Consider the following 13,163-nt stretch of genomic DNA (forward strand, 5'->3'; position numbering starts at 1 on the left):
AAGTCATATATAGGTATAAAATGCACAGATAAAAATATCAGGCAGAATTTACATCAAGTAGTTTTAATATATTTTTCAGAGTTTTTCTAAAATTTTTGTTTAATAACATTAAAGTATTTTATTTCACAGCATACTTTTAAAGGAAAAAATTCTATACTATGTAATTATGTAACAGTTACATACACAGTAATTAACCAAGCATTTCACAGTTGCTGAGCTGTCAAGATATATCATCATACACTAAAGGAACAACTAAAATAGCTTGTTATTATGTCAAACTCAGGACCCAAAGACTCCCTAAGTCAGAGTAAACATGCCAAGTGTCAAATATAAGTAGAAATACTACCAAATAATAAAGCTGGAATATGGCTTCCAATTGATTATTTTTGCTAATAATGTCTAATAAAGTATTTTACATACATGTAATAGGTGCTCAAAGAAAGTTTATTAATGAATTTCAAAATAACAAAATCCAAATGAAAAAGAGAAAATAAAACTAGCTTATTAAACTGGTGATGAAACTGAATCAAAGACAATTCATTTCTGGTCATACAGTTTCTTAGAAACACACATTCCTTCAGAAAACCAATAACACTTTTCATAGAATTGGTCTGAGGCTCTCCTAGAACCTTTCCGTCATTCTTAACTTCCTTCCCAAAGAACTACAGAAGAAGAGTGTAAATCATAAGAGTGTATAAATTGTTAATGTCTCCACCCAAAAGCTAACCCCCACCACCTAACAAGGAAAAAGAACTGAAAAATAATTATGATGGAGATATATAACTGAGTATATTTTTTCAGGAACTATGAAATGAAGAATCATTAATAGGCTTTAACTCTTTATGACAAAATTATGTAAAAAACTCTAGGGTTTAAAATACATTATTTGTATAGAACTGTAAGTCCAGAGCAAACCTAAGGCACGAGACAAATGAAATAAAAGAGTAAATAAAAGCACTGATCCAAATTCATGCTTTGGTGTGGTGTGATTCATTGCATTCCAAAAGTCAGGATGTAGACTGATTCTATTTACTGGCTTGTTTGGCACAGTCATCTGTATTGAATCTTTTGAATTAGCTGTTAAAAAATAACTTTAAAATAATTTAACTACTATTCCCAAACTACTTCCCATCAGTCATACTATGTCTTAGAAATTTGAAGGAGAAAAGTATCAGTTCAGGTATATAGTAAGTATACGCATTTAAAAAAGTGTAACTTCCTTTCCACCTCAGAATTATAAATATTTAAAGACAAAATGGGACATATGTTAAGACAAAAATAATAAATGCATGAAGACACTGATGCTAACAGTATAGAGGAAATGATCTAATCAACATATGAACAGTAGTATGTACAGGCTTCAAGGGTTCTAATTGTTTCAATAGTTAAAAACAGTTTCAAAACCCATTAAGAAGCAGTAAAATAAAAAGTTTTTTAAATAAAAAGATTTTACATGTGGAAATACAAAGACACATAACTGTTCATGCATTAATGCATTACATTAGTAATTTAAAACCATTCAGGTATGTTTCCAAACTGATACTTTAGCAGCAAAAATCTTATTGTGGTCTTGTAACACTTTCATGAAGACAATCAAAGATATATAGCCAGGGTTAGTTTCAAAAGCCTAATATTTAAGTAACATATTACTTTAGCCAGAATCACTCTGATAAATCATTATATTTCTCCACAAATAATATTTTAAGCTAAATGTGAATGAGTGCTAACTCTCCTAACCAGGTATTTAAAAATGTGACATCAGTAAAAGTCACTTTTATATGCATTTTTCAAAGGACTTTTTTTTAAAAAAAACCTTCTTAAACAAACCAATCAAACAAAAAAGAAATCTATTTCTAACAATGCATGATAAAATTCAGCACAAAATTTCAGGCAAATAAATATTTTTAAAAGTTAATGCCATAAACAGTATTTAACTAAACCAGACATAAGTAGCAACATTTTTTTATTGCCCTTTGCCATGTGCTCTAACCAATATTGTGAACGTTAACCGGCCAGGGTAAGTCAAAGGGGAAGAACTTCAGGGCAGTCTTAATTGAATTAATTTCATTTTTATTACATAAGCAACCATGGCATAACCAGGCATTTGATTCTTGGCTTTAAGAAAAAAGGAGAAAAATGTTTGAATGTGAAATAATTTACACTTGTATTTCCAAACTTTGGCTTAATGAGTCTTTAAGAATTTAGGGAAAAAAATGAAGTTCTTTTTAAAAGCTAAAGTTGAAAGATTGTTAAAAATACAAAAGATAGATACTTACCTGGTAAAAAAAACTACTAAATTTTAAAAATTTAATGTATTTAAATAACATAGTTCTTTATAGGATAAATAATTGTACCATGTGGAGTGCAAATCAATCACACCAACCTGCTTGATCTTGCAATAAGAAGTAGTAAGCAAATCGCAGACAGGAAGCAATACGCACAGAGATGAGGAGGAAAAAAAGGAAAACATTATTTCTCTTGTGAAACAAAGAAAAATATATAATAGCATTCATTTAAGTGTAGAAATAAAAATCAAACCGTTATCAAAACTGAAATAGAGCCCACGTAAAAAGAAAGCATATTCAACACAACGAGAGATGTCATTTAAGCAAGAATATTAAAGTTAACTTAGTCTTAGATTATAACTCAAGTCAATCTCAAGATCTCACACTGATTCCCCAAGTCCTGCAAAGGTCACAGTTCAACACCATGTGGTTATGCTAACAGAAGACATGGAATTAGGAACCTGCTAAGATCTGGGAAGTAATCTAAAAGGGCAAAACAGAAAATTAAGGCAATTTTAACAACTAGTACGTTTAAAGTGACAAAATTCACACTGTCCATATCAAAAATGTCCCAATTCAATATTTCTTTTAGTATATGGATCTATTATAGGCATGCTTCACTTTAAGAAAATCTAACACAAAAACCTGAACCAATCCAACAGATAAATTAGATTACAGTAATTTCCACTGATTATTTGATTAACAGAAAGGTCTAATGAAGAATTTTTAAAGACACAAGTTCTCCCAATACATCCGATTTCCCAACCGGATTAAGGGCTTTTTTTTTTTCTTCCAGAAAATAAAATTATTACATAAAATGAAGTATACCTGTACAGTAACAAACTTACATTCCTTCTATTAGTAGATTTTTAAGGGTAATTATAAACAATGATTCTACAGGAGTCACTGCCAATTAATGACTCAAGCAAGAAACACCTTTTAAAAAGGCCATTGAGATATTTAAAAGGGAGGGTACACACAGCAACCACATGCTAGGACAACCATCTCTCCACTTCACCAACACGCCCACATTACAAGAAAAAAATTATGTGCTAGGTACGCAAATAGGAATTAAAACTTCTTGAATTGAACAAAGTACAACTCATTTCATAACCTACTTTCATATAACTACTCTTTAAGAATTAAGTTTTAAAACAGAAAACTAAATTGCAACGCCTCCCACTCAAATATTTTCTCATATTTCACAGTTTATTATACAAAGTAATACCTCTATGTGGTTTCTAATGCAATTCCAAGTATTTTACAAATTATCCTTTGAAATGAATTGTTTTGGTAACTTGCCTACAAACTGTCAATAGAGAAGGAGATTTCTAATATTCTTGGAATTATTCTTCTAGAAAGCTAAAAGCATAAGAACAATAAGCAATTATTTTTGTCATTAGTTTTGAAAGGGTAAGTATATAGATAATGCTTTAAAAGACAGTAAGCTGCAGGCTGGTACAAGAAAGCAACACTACTCCCCTTTCTTCTGAAAATAAAATATAAATAAATTAAATTAAATAACACTTTTCAACTTAATTGTTTTAACAAAAGCCTTTAAGTTTGAAATAAGTCTAGATGGATCCTGCATAAAATTCACGTGATTCTGCATTCTCTAATCATACCTTAGAAAATCTCTTAAAATCAGCCGGGCACAGTGGCTCACGCCTATAATCCCAGCACTTTGGGAGGCCGAGGCGGGCAGATCATGAGGTCAGGAGATCGAGACAATCCTGGCTAACACGGTGAAACCCCGTCTCTACTAAAAATACAAAAATTAGCCAGGAGTGGTGGCGGGCACCTGTAGTCCTAGCTACTCGGGAGGCTGAGGCAGGAGAATGGCGTGAACCCGGGAGGCGGAGCTTGCAGTGAGCCAAGACTGTGCCACTGCACTCCAGCCTAGGCAAAAGAGCAAGACTCCGTCTCAAAAAAAAAAAAAAAAAGAAAGAAATTTTCTTAAAATCTATCAGGTCATACAGAAATATGGATAAATGTCCATTTGAAATAAAACACTATTCAATTCATCTTTACTTGCTTCGAGCTTTATGTTTTTCTTTATTTGGGAGCCTTTAATCTTAAGCTACCACTAAGAATAGGACACCAAAGTGTAAAAAATTTGTAATTGTACGACATGTTATAATGGGCACTGGTGTACTTCAAATATAATTTGTACTTTTAGAAATACAAGATTTGATGTTACGTGTCCCTTATTCTGAGCAGGATTAGAAATGTGTCATGAAACCTAAAAAATAAGCATAAGAATTATTCTTTTACACAGCTTACTAGCTCTCTTTACATTATCTCAATTGCAAAAGCATGAATCTCTCTTCCATTGTCTCAAACATAAGCTAAAGCCTATGTTTTAACAATTATGATTAACTGGAAGCAATGAAAGGGGGTGGAGGAATCATCACATGCTTTGTTCTACTGAGGAATCCAACATGTATTCTTTAGGTAATGACAGGGAGTGGTGCAGCATTGCTCAAATGAAGCCCATGGGTTATGGAAAAGCCAAAGCTCTGTTAGAGAATGTAAGAGCTACCACTCACTAGGCAAGAACTTATCCAGAGGTTTCTCTATGACAGAACATGTGGAGTCTGAACTACTGCTGCTGCTACTGCCTGGAAAACAAAGAAATGAGCCCAACGGGAACCAAAGAAAGAGGAAACAAGAAAATGAACACACACACAGAGAAAAATTCAGTTTTCAGAGAAAAAAATTTTAAAGGACAATCAAGCTTTGTATTAAAGAACCAAAATTTACTTTCCTAAAAACCAGTCTTGGTAGTTTATCCAATATTCTCTACTTTACAAAGCCATACAGAGGAATTAGAAAGTGTACTGCTTTAAGCAACTACTGTGGGCAGATCCTACTGGTCACCTAAAGCCTAATCATTCAAAGGGTTGAAATGACAAGAATAAAAAATAAAGAAGTCATTTGGTGAGATTTTAGTCTACTGAAACTATTTAGGTTGATAAGTTAAAGGAATGGAGTTTTAAAACTCAAACTCATACACAATAAATATTATAGGAGTGATAAATTACCCTTCATAATAGGTTAGTCTATCTCCACTTTCAGTCTCTCCCTCCCCCAAAATATCAAACTATCAAATATGTTTAAGGTTTGATAGCAAAACTTTCAAAAGGCTCACTGAAAATTTTAAAATTTCTAAGCCTGGAAGGAAGATACATTATTGTTAAATATTTTAACATATTACTGGCATTTTTCTATTTAAAATTTTATTTTTAACAAATCTGTTATCAGCTTTAGCTTTGAAAATAATAATCTACTCTGTGAAAAACTAGGTGTGAACAAAAAAAAATTTCTCTAAATCAGGCAAACATTTTCTGCAAAAGGACAGATAAGTGTTTGAGACTTTGCAGGCCATACGGCTTCATGTGAAAGCAGCCATAGAGCATATGTAAATAAATGAGCATGGCTGTTTTAATAAAATTTTATTTACAAAAACAGGTGGTGAGCTGGATTTAGCCAGCAGACATTTTGCCAATTTTTGCTATAAATCATTATTTTTCTGTCTTTTGAAGTTACAAAATCTTTATAGTTTTTAAATTTGGGACTCCTAATCAAGCAGTGATGGGTTTATTTTTAGCACAATCATTTTAATAAGACAAACAAAATATGCACCAGCTTGAAAACAATGACCACATTAATGGAAGAGAGTTCTGAAATAAATATTTATGGTAAAAAGGTTTGAAATGTAGGCCATTATAATATGTCCATTTCATTTGCATATCATCTATATTCTTATCATAATAAACAGTCTTAATTCACACGTGGCAACAAATCCCCCACAACAGGGTGAGAATGAGAATACATTTTATAAAGAAAAAGAACTAAATTTAAAAATGGAATTCCTCATACAAATTTACTATTTAAAAATTCAATGACTTTTAAAGACTAATCTTGTTTGTGGAAAAACTCCACATTATCCTAATTTCCTTAAAATACTTAGGTTCCAGCCAGGCATGGTGGCTCACGCCTGTAGTCCCAGCACTTTGGGAGGCCGAGGCAGATGGATCATGAGGTCAGGAGATCAAGACCAGCCTGGCTAACATGGTGAAACCCCGTCTCTACTAAAAATACAAAAAATTAGCCGGGCGAGGTGGCATTTGCCTATAGTCCCAGCTACTCGGGAGGCTGAGGCAGGAGAATCGCTTCAACCCGGGAGGTGGAGGTTGCAGTGAGCCGAGATCGCGCCACTGCACTCCAGCCTGGGCGACAGAATGAGACTCCGTCTCAAAACAAACAAACAAACAAACAAAAAAACTTAGGTTCCTAACACAGATGTAAGTCCCTATATAAAATTAAAACACACAGGAAATTTTAAAATGGCATACCCACTATTATAGAGTCTTATAATTCTAAATTCTAAAAAAACAGAACATATATTCAAAGTCAGCTATAAACGGATCAATACAGGAGAAAAAATGCAAAGTTAACCAGGTAAATGGCATACATCTTCTGTTCTAATTGTTATCTAATATATTAAACAGATAACGGCAAAATAAAAGTCATGCACTCTACCACCTTGTGAAACCACCTAATTTCTACAAATCAGATTACTAAACAGAACTTACCCTTTCTTTTTTTCCTTTTCTCTCCATCTTCTCCAACCTCACCCTCTTCATCATCATCTTCCTCTGACCCACTGATATCAGAGCCTGATATTTCTTCTCCTTGGACAGAAATTTAATACAATGTTTTTTATCCTGTACCAAGTCATTAGCTATTTAGGAAATACCTATATCAGCTTTCTTCCTCAGATTTTTGTTACTGCAAACAACAAATTTAAATACTATTTAAATGCTCCTAGAAAGTATAACAGATATGGCAATCTCAGACACAGATGAGATATCCAAAAAGACTTTATTTTTAAAGTCTCTAAAGAGAAGTTAAATTCTGACCCACTTAAAATTTCAAACCATTCTGGCTAGGCAAGGTGGCGCACGCCTGTAATCCCAGCACTTTAAGAGGCTGAGGCAGGCAGATCACTTGAGGCCAAGAGTTTGAGACCAGCCTGGCCAACATGGCAAAACCCCATCTCTACTAAAAATACAAAAATTAGCTGGGCTTGGTGGCATGCACCTGTAATCCCAGCTACTTGGGAGGCTGAGGCAGGAGAATCACTTGAACCCAGGAGGCAGAGGTTGCAGTGAGCCGAGATGGCACCACTGCACTCCAGCCTCAACAACAGAGTGACTCTGTCTCAAAAAAAAAAAATATTCAAATCATTTCTTTATGTATAATTTTAAATATATATATAAATTATGTGGTAGAGTTACTAATTCAGTCTTTTAAAAATGTGATCACTTTTGAGGAACAATTTCTTCTAAAACAGCTTCCTGTTTAAGATTTCAAAAAATTCATTCAATCTGTATTTTTAAGAGACACAGAACTGTCACGTAACAATGATCCCACTTTTAGGACTGTATCACAAGATATTTTCAAAAAAAGAAGTGCTTATTTGTACAAAGACAGTGTTAACTACACATTAACTTAAAGATAAAAAACAAAAAAGGAATGATGAAGCCAATAAAACAGATCAGCACTATATCATCTTCAAATTAGCTATTTTTAAATGCCACTGTTTACATATGAAATGTCTAACAAAATAAAATAGAGGAGAAAAAAGTAAAATATACTCTAATCACAACCAGGTAATAATTGTACCTGTAAGTACAAGATGGAAAGGAACACAGAGTCTTGGGAGAAGAAATTTCTGAAAAATATTTTTTTCTTCGGGCTTAGAAACAATGACATCTTGGTAGTAATGAGCACAGCTAGTGCCCAAAACTGGGTTTCTAAATACCATTCTCCTACAGAAGGGACCAGAGAGAAGTGAATGATTCTAAGATTGGGCAAGGAAGACACAAGATAAACCTAAAACCTTTTGTAGTGCCAAAAAGTAATCAAATGCTCAAAAAAACTGATGAGCACATGCTGAAAGAATACAGGAACTACTCTGAAGGATCTCATAATAGCCAAAGCTGGAACAATTCAATGAACAAAATAAATAATGATAACACTGGATTATAATCCATGATCTAAATAAGATAAATACTTGAATAAATAAACAAATGGGAATGAAGGGGCTGTTCTTCCTTACAATAGAATCCTAAACACTAAACAAGGAAGAAATGATGAGAATAGAAAATAACATTGAGCAAATGCCACAGGATTATTGTTGCAGACAAGAACTATTGATGAATACTAAAAATAGTAGAAGAAAGTATGACAAGAAACAGGACCTTTGCAGTCTCAAAGTATCCCCCACAAGATACATGTTAATTACGAATGGAAACATAAAACAATAGATTTGCAGTGGAGAAACTTTGCAGGGTCATTATAAAAGAAAAGTAGACAAACCCAAATTAATGAACATTCAACAAATATATGACCAGTACTCTTCAAAAATGTCAAAATCAAGAAAGACTGGGGAATTAGACTGAAGAACAAGTGTGCTAGACATCGTCATTAAGAAGGCATGACATGGCCGGGCATGGTGGCTCACGCCTGTAGTCCCAGCACTTTGAGATGCCGAGGCGGGCAGATCACGAGGTCAGAGGATAAAGACCATCCTGGCAAACATGGTGAAACCCTGTCTCTACTAAAAATACGAAAATTAGCTGGGCGTGGTGGCATGTGCCTGTAGTCCCAGCTACTCAGGAGGTTGAGGCAGGAGAATCGCTTGAACAGGGAGGCAGAGGTTGCAGTGAGCTGAGACTGTGCCACTGAATTCCAGCCTGGCAACAGAGTGAGACTCTGTCTCAAAACAAAAAACAAACAACAACAAAAAAACAAAGAAAGCATGACAAATAAATGCAGTGTGTGATCCTGGATTGTATCCTGGACCAGGAAAAAGAGGCACTGGAAGGAAAACTGGCCAAATTTGAATAAAGTCCACAGATTAGTTAATAAGACTATATCAATGTAAATTTCCTGGTTTCAATAACTGTTGTATGCTTATAAAAGATGTTAACATGAGGTGAAGCTGGGTGAAGGGTAGATAGGAACTCTCCATATCATGTTTGCAAGTTGCATATAGCCTACAATAATTTTTAAGTTTAAAAATTATTTTAATGCTATTGCCTACTTTTTTATTGTTGATATGATCAACTCCATTAACTAGATTATAAAAAGAAACGTCATAAGAGCAAAAATAAACTGAAATGTATTAAAAACAGTATTATCATAGAATCCAGCAATTCCATTGCTGGGTACATACCCCAAAAATGGTAAAACAAGAATTCAAACAGGTATTTGTATACCCACGTTCATAGCAGCATTATTCACAATAGCCAAAAGGTGGAAAGAACCAACTGTCCATTGGTGGATGAATGGATAACAAAATGTAGTATATACACAATGGAATGTTATTCAGAATTAAAAAGAAGTCCTGATACATTCTACAACACAGATGACCCTTGAAGGCATTATACTAAATGAAATAAGCCAGTCACAAAAACACAAATGCTGTATTTCACTTTTTTTTTTTTTTTTTGAGATGGGAGTCTCACTCTGCCACCCAGGCTGGAGTGCAGTGGCATAATCTCGGCTCATTGCCACCTCCACCTTCTGGGTTCAAGTGATCCTCCTGCCTCAGCCTCCCAAGTAGCTGGGATTACAGGCGAGAGCCACCATGCCCAGCTAATTTTTGTATTTTCAGTAAAGATGGGGTTTCACCATGTTGGCCAGGCTGGTCTCGAACTCCTGACCTCAACTGATCCACCCGCCTCGGCCTCACAAAGTGCTGGGATTACAAGCGTGAGCCACTGCGCCCCACCAATTCCACTTTCGTAAGATACCCAGAGCAGTCAAATTCATAGACAAAGCAGAATGGTTGTTGGCCAGGAACTAGGGGAAGGGAGGAATGGGTACATACTGTTTTTAATGAGTACAAAGTTTCAATTTTGCAAGAAGAAAACTGAAGACGGATAACTGCAGAACAATGTGAATGTAATGCCACAGAAATGTAGACTTAAATGTGATTAAAATGGTAAACTTTATGTTATGCAAGTTTAACCACAATTTTTTAAAAAGGAATAAAATTCAGGCACTTGCTACAATATGGATGAAACTTCAACGTTCTGTTAAGTGAAATAAGCCAGTCACAAGTAGACACTCCATGATTTTACTTATATGAGGTACCTAGAATAGTCAAATTCATAGAGACCGAAAGTAGAATAGTGGTTACCAGAGACTGGGGGAGAAAAGAATAGGAAGTTACTACTTAGATGGGCACAGCATTTCTGTTTGGGATGATGAAAAAGTTCTAGAAATGAATAGTGGTGATAGTTGCACAACAATGCGAATATACTTGATGCCACTAACTGTACACTTAACTAACAATGGTTACAATGATAAATTTTATGTCATGTATATTTTACCACAACAAAAAAATGTAAAACATAAAGTCAGCAAAATAAAAGTATGCACTCACCGTTAACATCGCTAAGAAATTAAAAATCTTTAAAACATACTGGCTATAAATACCACCTAGTGGTCACATTTAAAACACCAAATTTCATTATCTAACAGTTCTCTTACTGCTTTTCCTCAATAACTACTTGTTTACTAAATAAGTACCTTCTCTAAACATTTGTGATGCTGGCGCCTCTGAATTTCACCTCTGATCTAGTCAGTCTCCTCACAGACTACAAAGGTGCTTTGAAACCAAAGCCCTGTTTACGTGGTTCACAAAGGAGCTCTGTACCAATCAGAAAGGATCTGTTTCTTGCATTAAGGTGCAAGGACTCACTCAGCACTTAATGACTGGGAAGCGTCTCACTCTCATAAATAAGATCTTCAAATTTTCCAACTTTCTAGCATGATATTGTTAGAAAAGAATTTCCAAAATACAATCTCACGTTCAAATTTAGGTATGAAAGGATATTTTAAAGGTCATGCAATGCATTTTTCCTTATAGCAAACTTGGTTTACTCATGACAGTCTAATATCTTGCTTTACTTCAAACAATAGTTAGTTGATATTGATTGCAATGCCAGAATTCTGGTCATTTTCACCTAAATACATACATTGCAGAATTTGCTCTTATACAGAGACAAATAAACATTCATTCCTTAACAAGTGGTCATATGAAATCTACAAAACATCATGCAAATGTTTTTTAAAAACCACATACACAAATATTATGTAATTTTACTTAAGCTTAATATGAAAATGCGAAAGTATGTAAGTACCAAGTCACTTTCTAGAAATATTCATTTAACTACCAATGTTAGAGGCTCAAAAAAGGTTTAATAGAGGGCTTTTGTTAGAACACTTAGTGGTTCAACAATGTATTTTTAGCCAACATAAAGATTAATATTTTGAGGAAAAGCTACCTTCTTCAAGCTTCTTTTTCAGTTCTTCTATTTCTTTCTGGAACTGACGCAGCAAAGCATCCTTTGGATCTTCATTAATTCTAGCTTTATTTTTAATATTCTTAGCACGATTGGCATACCGTAATGTACTGATAGTTTCATCATAATTGTAATCTGCTGGCCCAATATTTGCACACTATTGAATTAGAAATATGAAACAAATCATTTTACACTTGACAGAGTTAAAATTAATACTACCATTACAAATACATCAAAAACATTTAAAGCACATATGCACCTTTGGCCTTCTCGAAAATGAGAGTGTCAACCACATGAGTTTCCAAAGGACACTATTATGGGCTAATACATGAGTGTACCACAAAAAGGACAACCACAAGTCAAAAAAAGTAAAATAATCAAGTTTAAAAAATGTGATACGTATCAATTATTGGCATAAATTACAATCTTAAATTTGCCTGATGTTAACTATATCACCAATTAAGTCTTACCATCATGGTTTTTGAATTTCCTCCTAAGGAATCCTGAAGAAGACGAGTCAGTTTAGAGTTACGATAAGGCACATGAGTGCTTTTTCCATCAACCAAGGCAGAAATTACATTACCAAGGGTGGAAAGTGAAAGATTGATTTTTGTAGCTTCCTTTAGGCGCTGTCCAGTAGCTCCAGTTTTTGCCTGTCTTTCTGAACCCTAGCAATAAACAGAGATGAAAGTAAAGCTAAAATTTTTTTAAAAATAGAATATTCTTCCCAAGGTTTTATTAAAAAGTAATGTAACAGTAAAAAACCTGATATGATGCCTGAATTCACTTCAAAATAATATAGGAAAGGAAGAAGTGGGTGAGAGTACATGAAACAAGATTAGCCATGAGCTGATTGTTGGGAGTTGGGTGATCAGTGTATGGGGGATCACTATACTATTCTATCTACTTTCATATACATTTGCAATGTTCCATAATAAATAATAAACATACACAAGTAACACCTTAAAAATCATATGTAAATCATATCTTTTCACTTTAATTTTCATTCATTTATAAAATAAATGGATCACAAGAAAGAGTTATTCCTTAAGCAGTGTCCTGTTACTTACAGCAAGATCTACAAGATGGAGCTTCCCCATCCTGACATGCATGTTACCATCAATGCCTTTTTCACTGCATTCTATAGTAATTGTAAAGATGGCATGGGAACGGGAACTATGTTCGTTCATATTAGTTGCACCAACAGAACCTTTAATAAATAAACGAAATCCTTTAAAAGTGTAACAGAGAGTGCCTTTAAAAATAATTAAACATCCTGAACAGTTTAAAACACTTAATTTTATCACAATCAAAAGCCAGAGAGCATGGCTAAACCATAAAGGCATGCATGTGTACTTAGCCACTACATGAAATTTCTCTTATACTTTGTTGATAACAAATTTGTAAGGTTTCTCATATTAAAGACATAACTTTAGCAAAAAATAATTTCAATCCCTAGTAATACTGCCTAAAAAATAACTAATTTACACCAAAA

The 13,163-nt window shown here is 34.0% G+C and overlaps 1 protein-coding gene across 3 annotated transcripts in view; it reads right to left on the bottom strand.

The window, feature by feature from the left end:
- KIF3A (kinesin family member 3A) overlaps nt 1–13,163 on the bottom strand; it is a 44,755-nt gene that overhangs the window by 11,112 nt on the left and 20,480 nt on the right. Inside the window, exons 6-10 of one of the 3 annotated variants that reach the window (XM_003829296.5) lie at nt 12,739–12,878; nt 12,139–12,336; nt 11,651–11,825; nt 6,884–6,982; nt 2,384–2,392 (exon numbers count right to left, since the gene is read on the bottom strand). In XM_003829296.5, the coding sequence (XP_003829344.1) occupies nt 2,384–2,392; nt 6,884–6,982; nt 11,651–11,825; nt 12,139–12,336; nt 12,739–12,878 (621 nt within the window). Of the gene's footprint in view, nt 1–2,383; nt 2,393–4,834; nt 4,907–6,883; nt 6,983–11,650; nt 11,826–12,138; nt 12,337–12,738; nt 12,879–13,163 lie in introns of all 3 variants that reach the window. The other 2 variants (XM_008954671.3, XM_008954672.3) reach the window with 2 other exon arrangements.

Source organism: Pan paniscus, chromosome 4, assembly GCF_029289425.2.
Source record: "Pan paniscus chromosome 4, NHGRI_mPanPan1-v2.0_pri, whole genome shotgun sequence".
Taxonomy (NCBI): domain Eukaryota; kingdom Metazoa; phylum Chordata; class Mammalia; order Primates; family Hominidae; genus Pan; species Pan paniscus.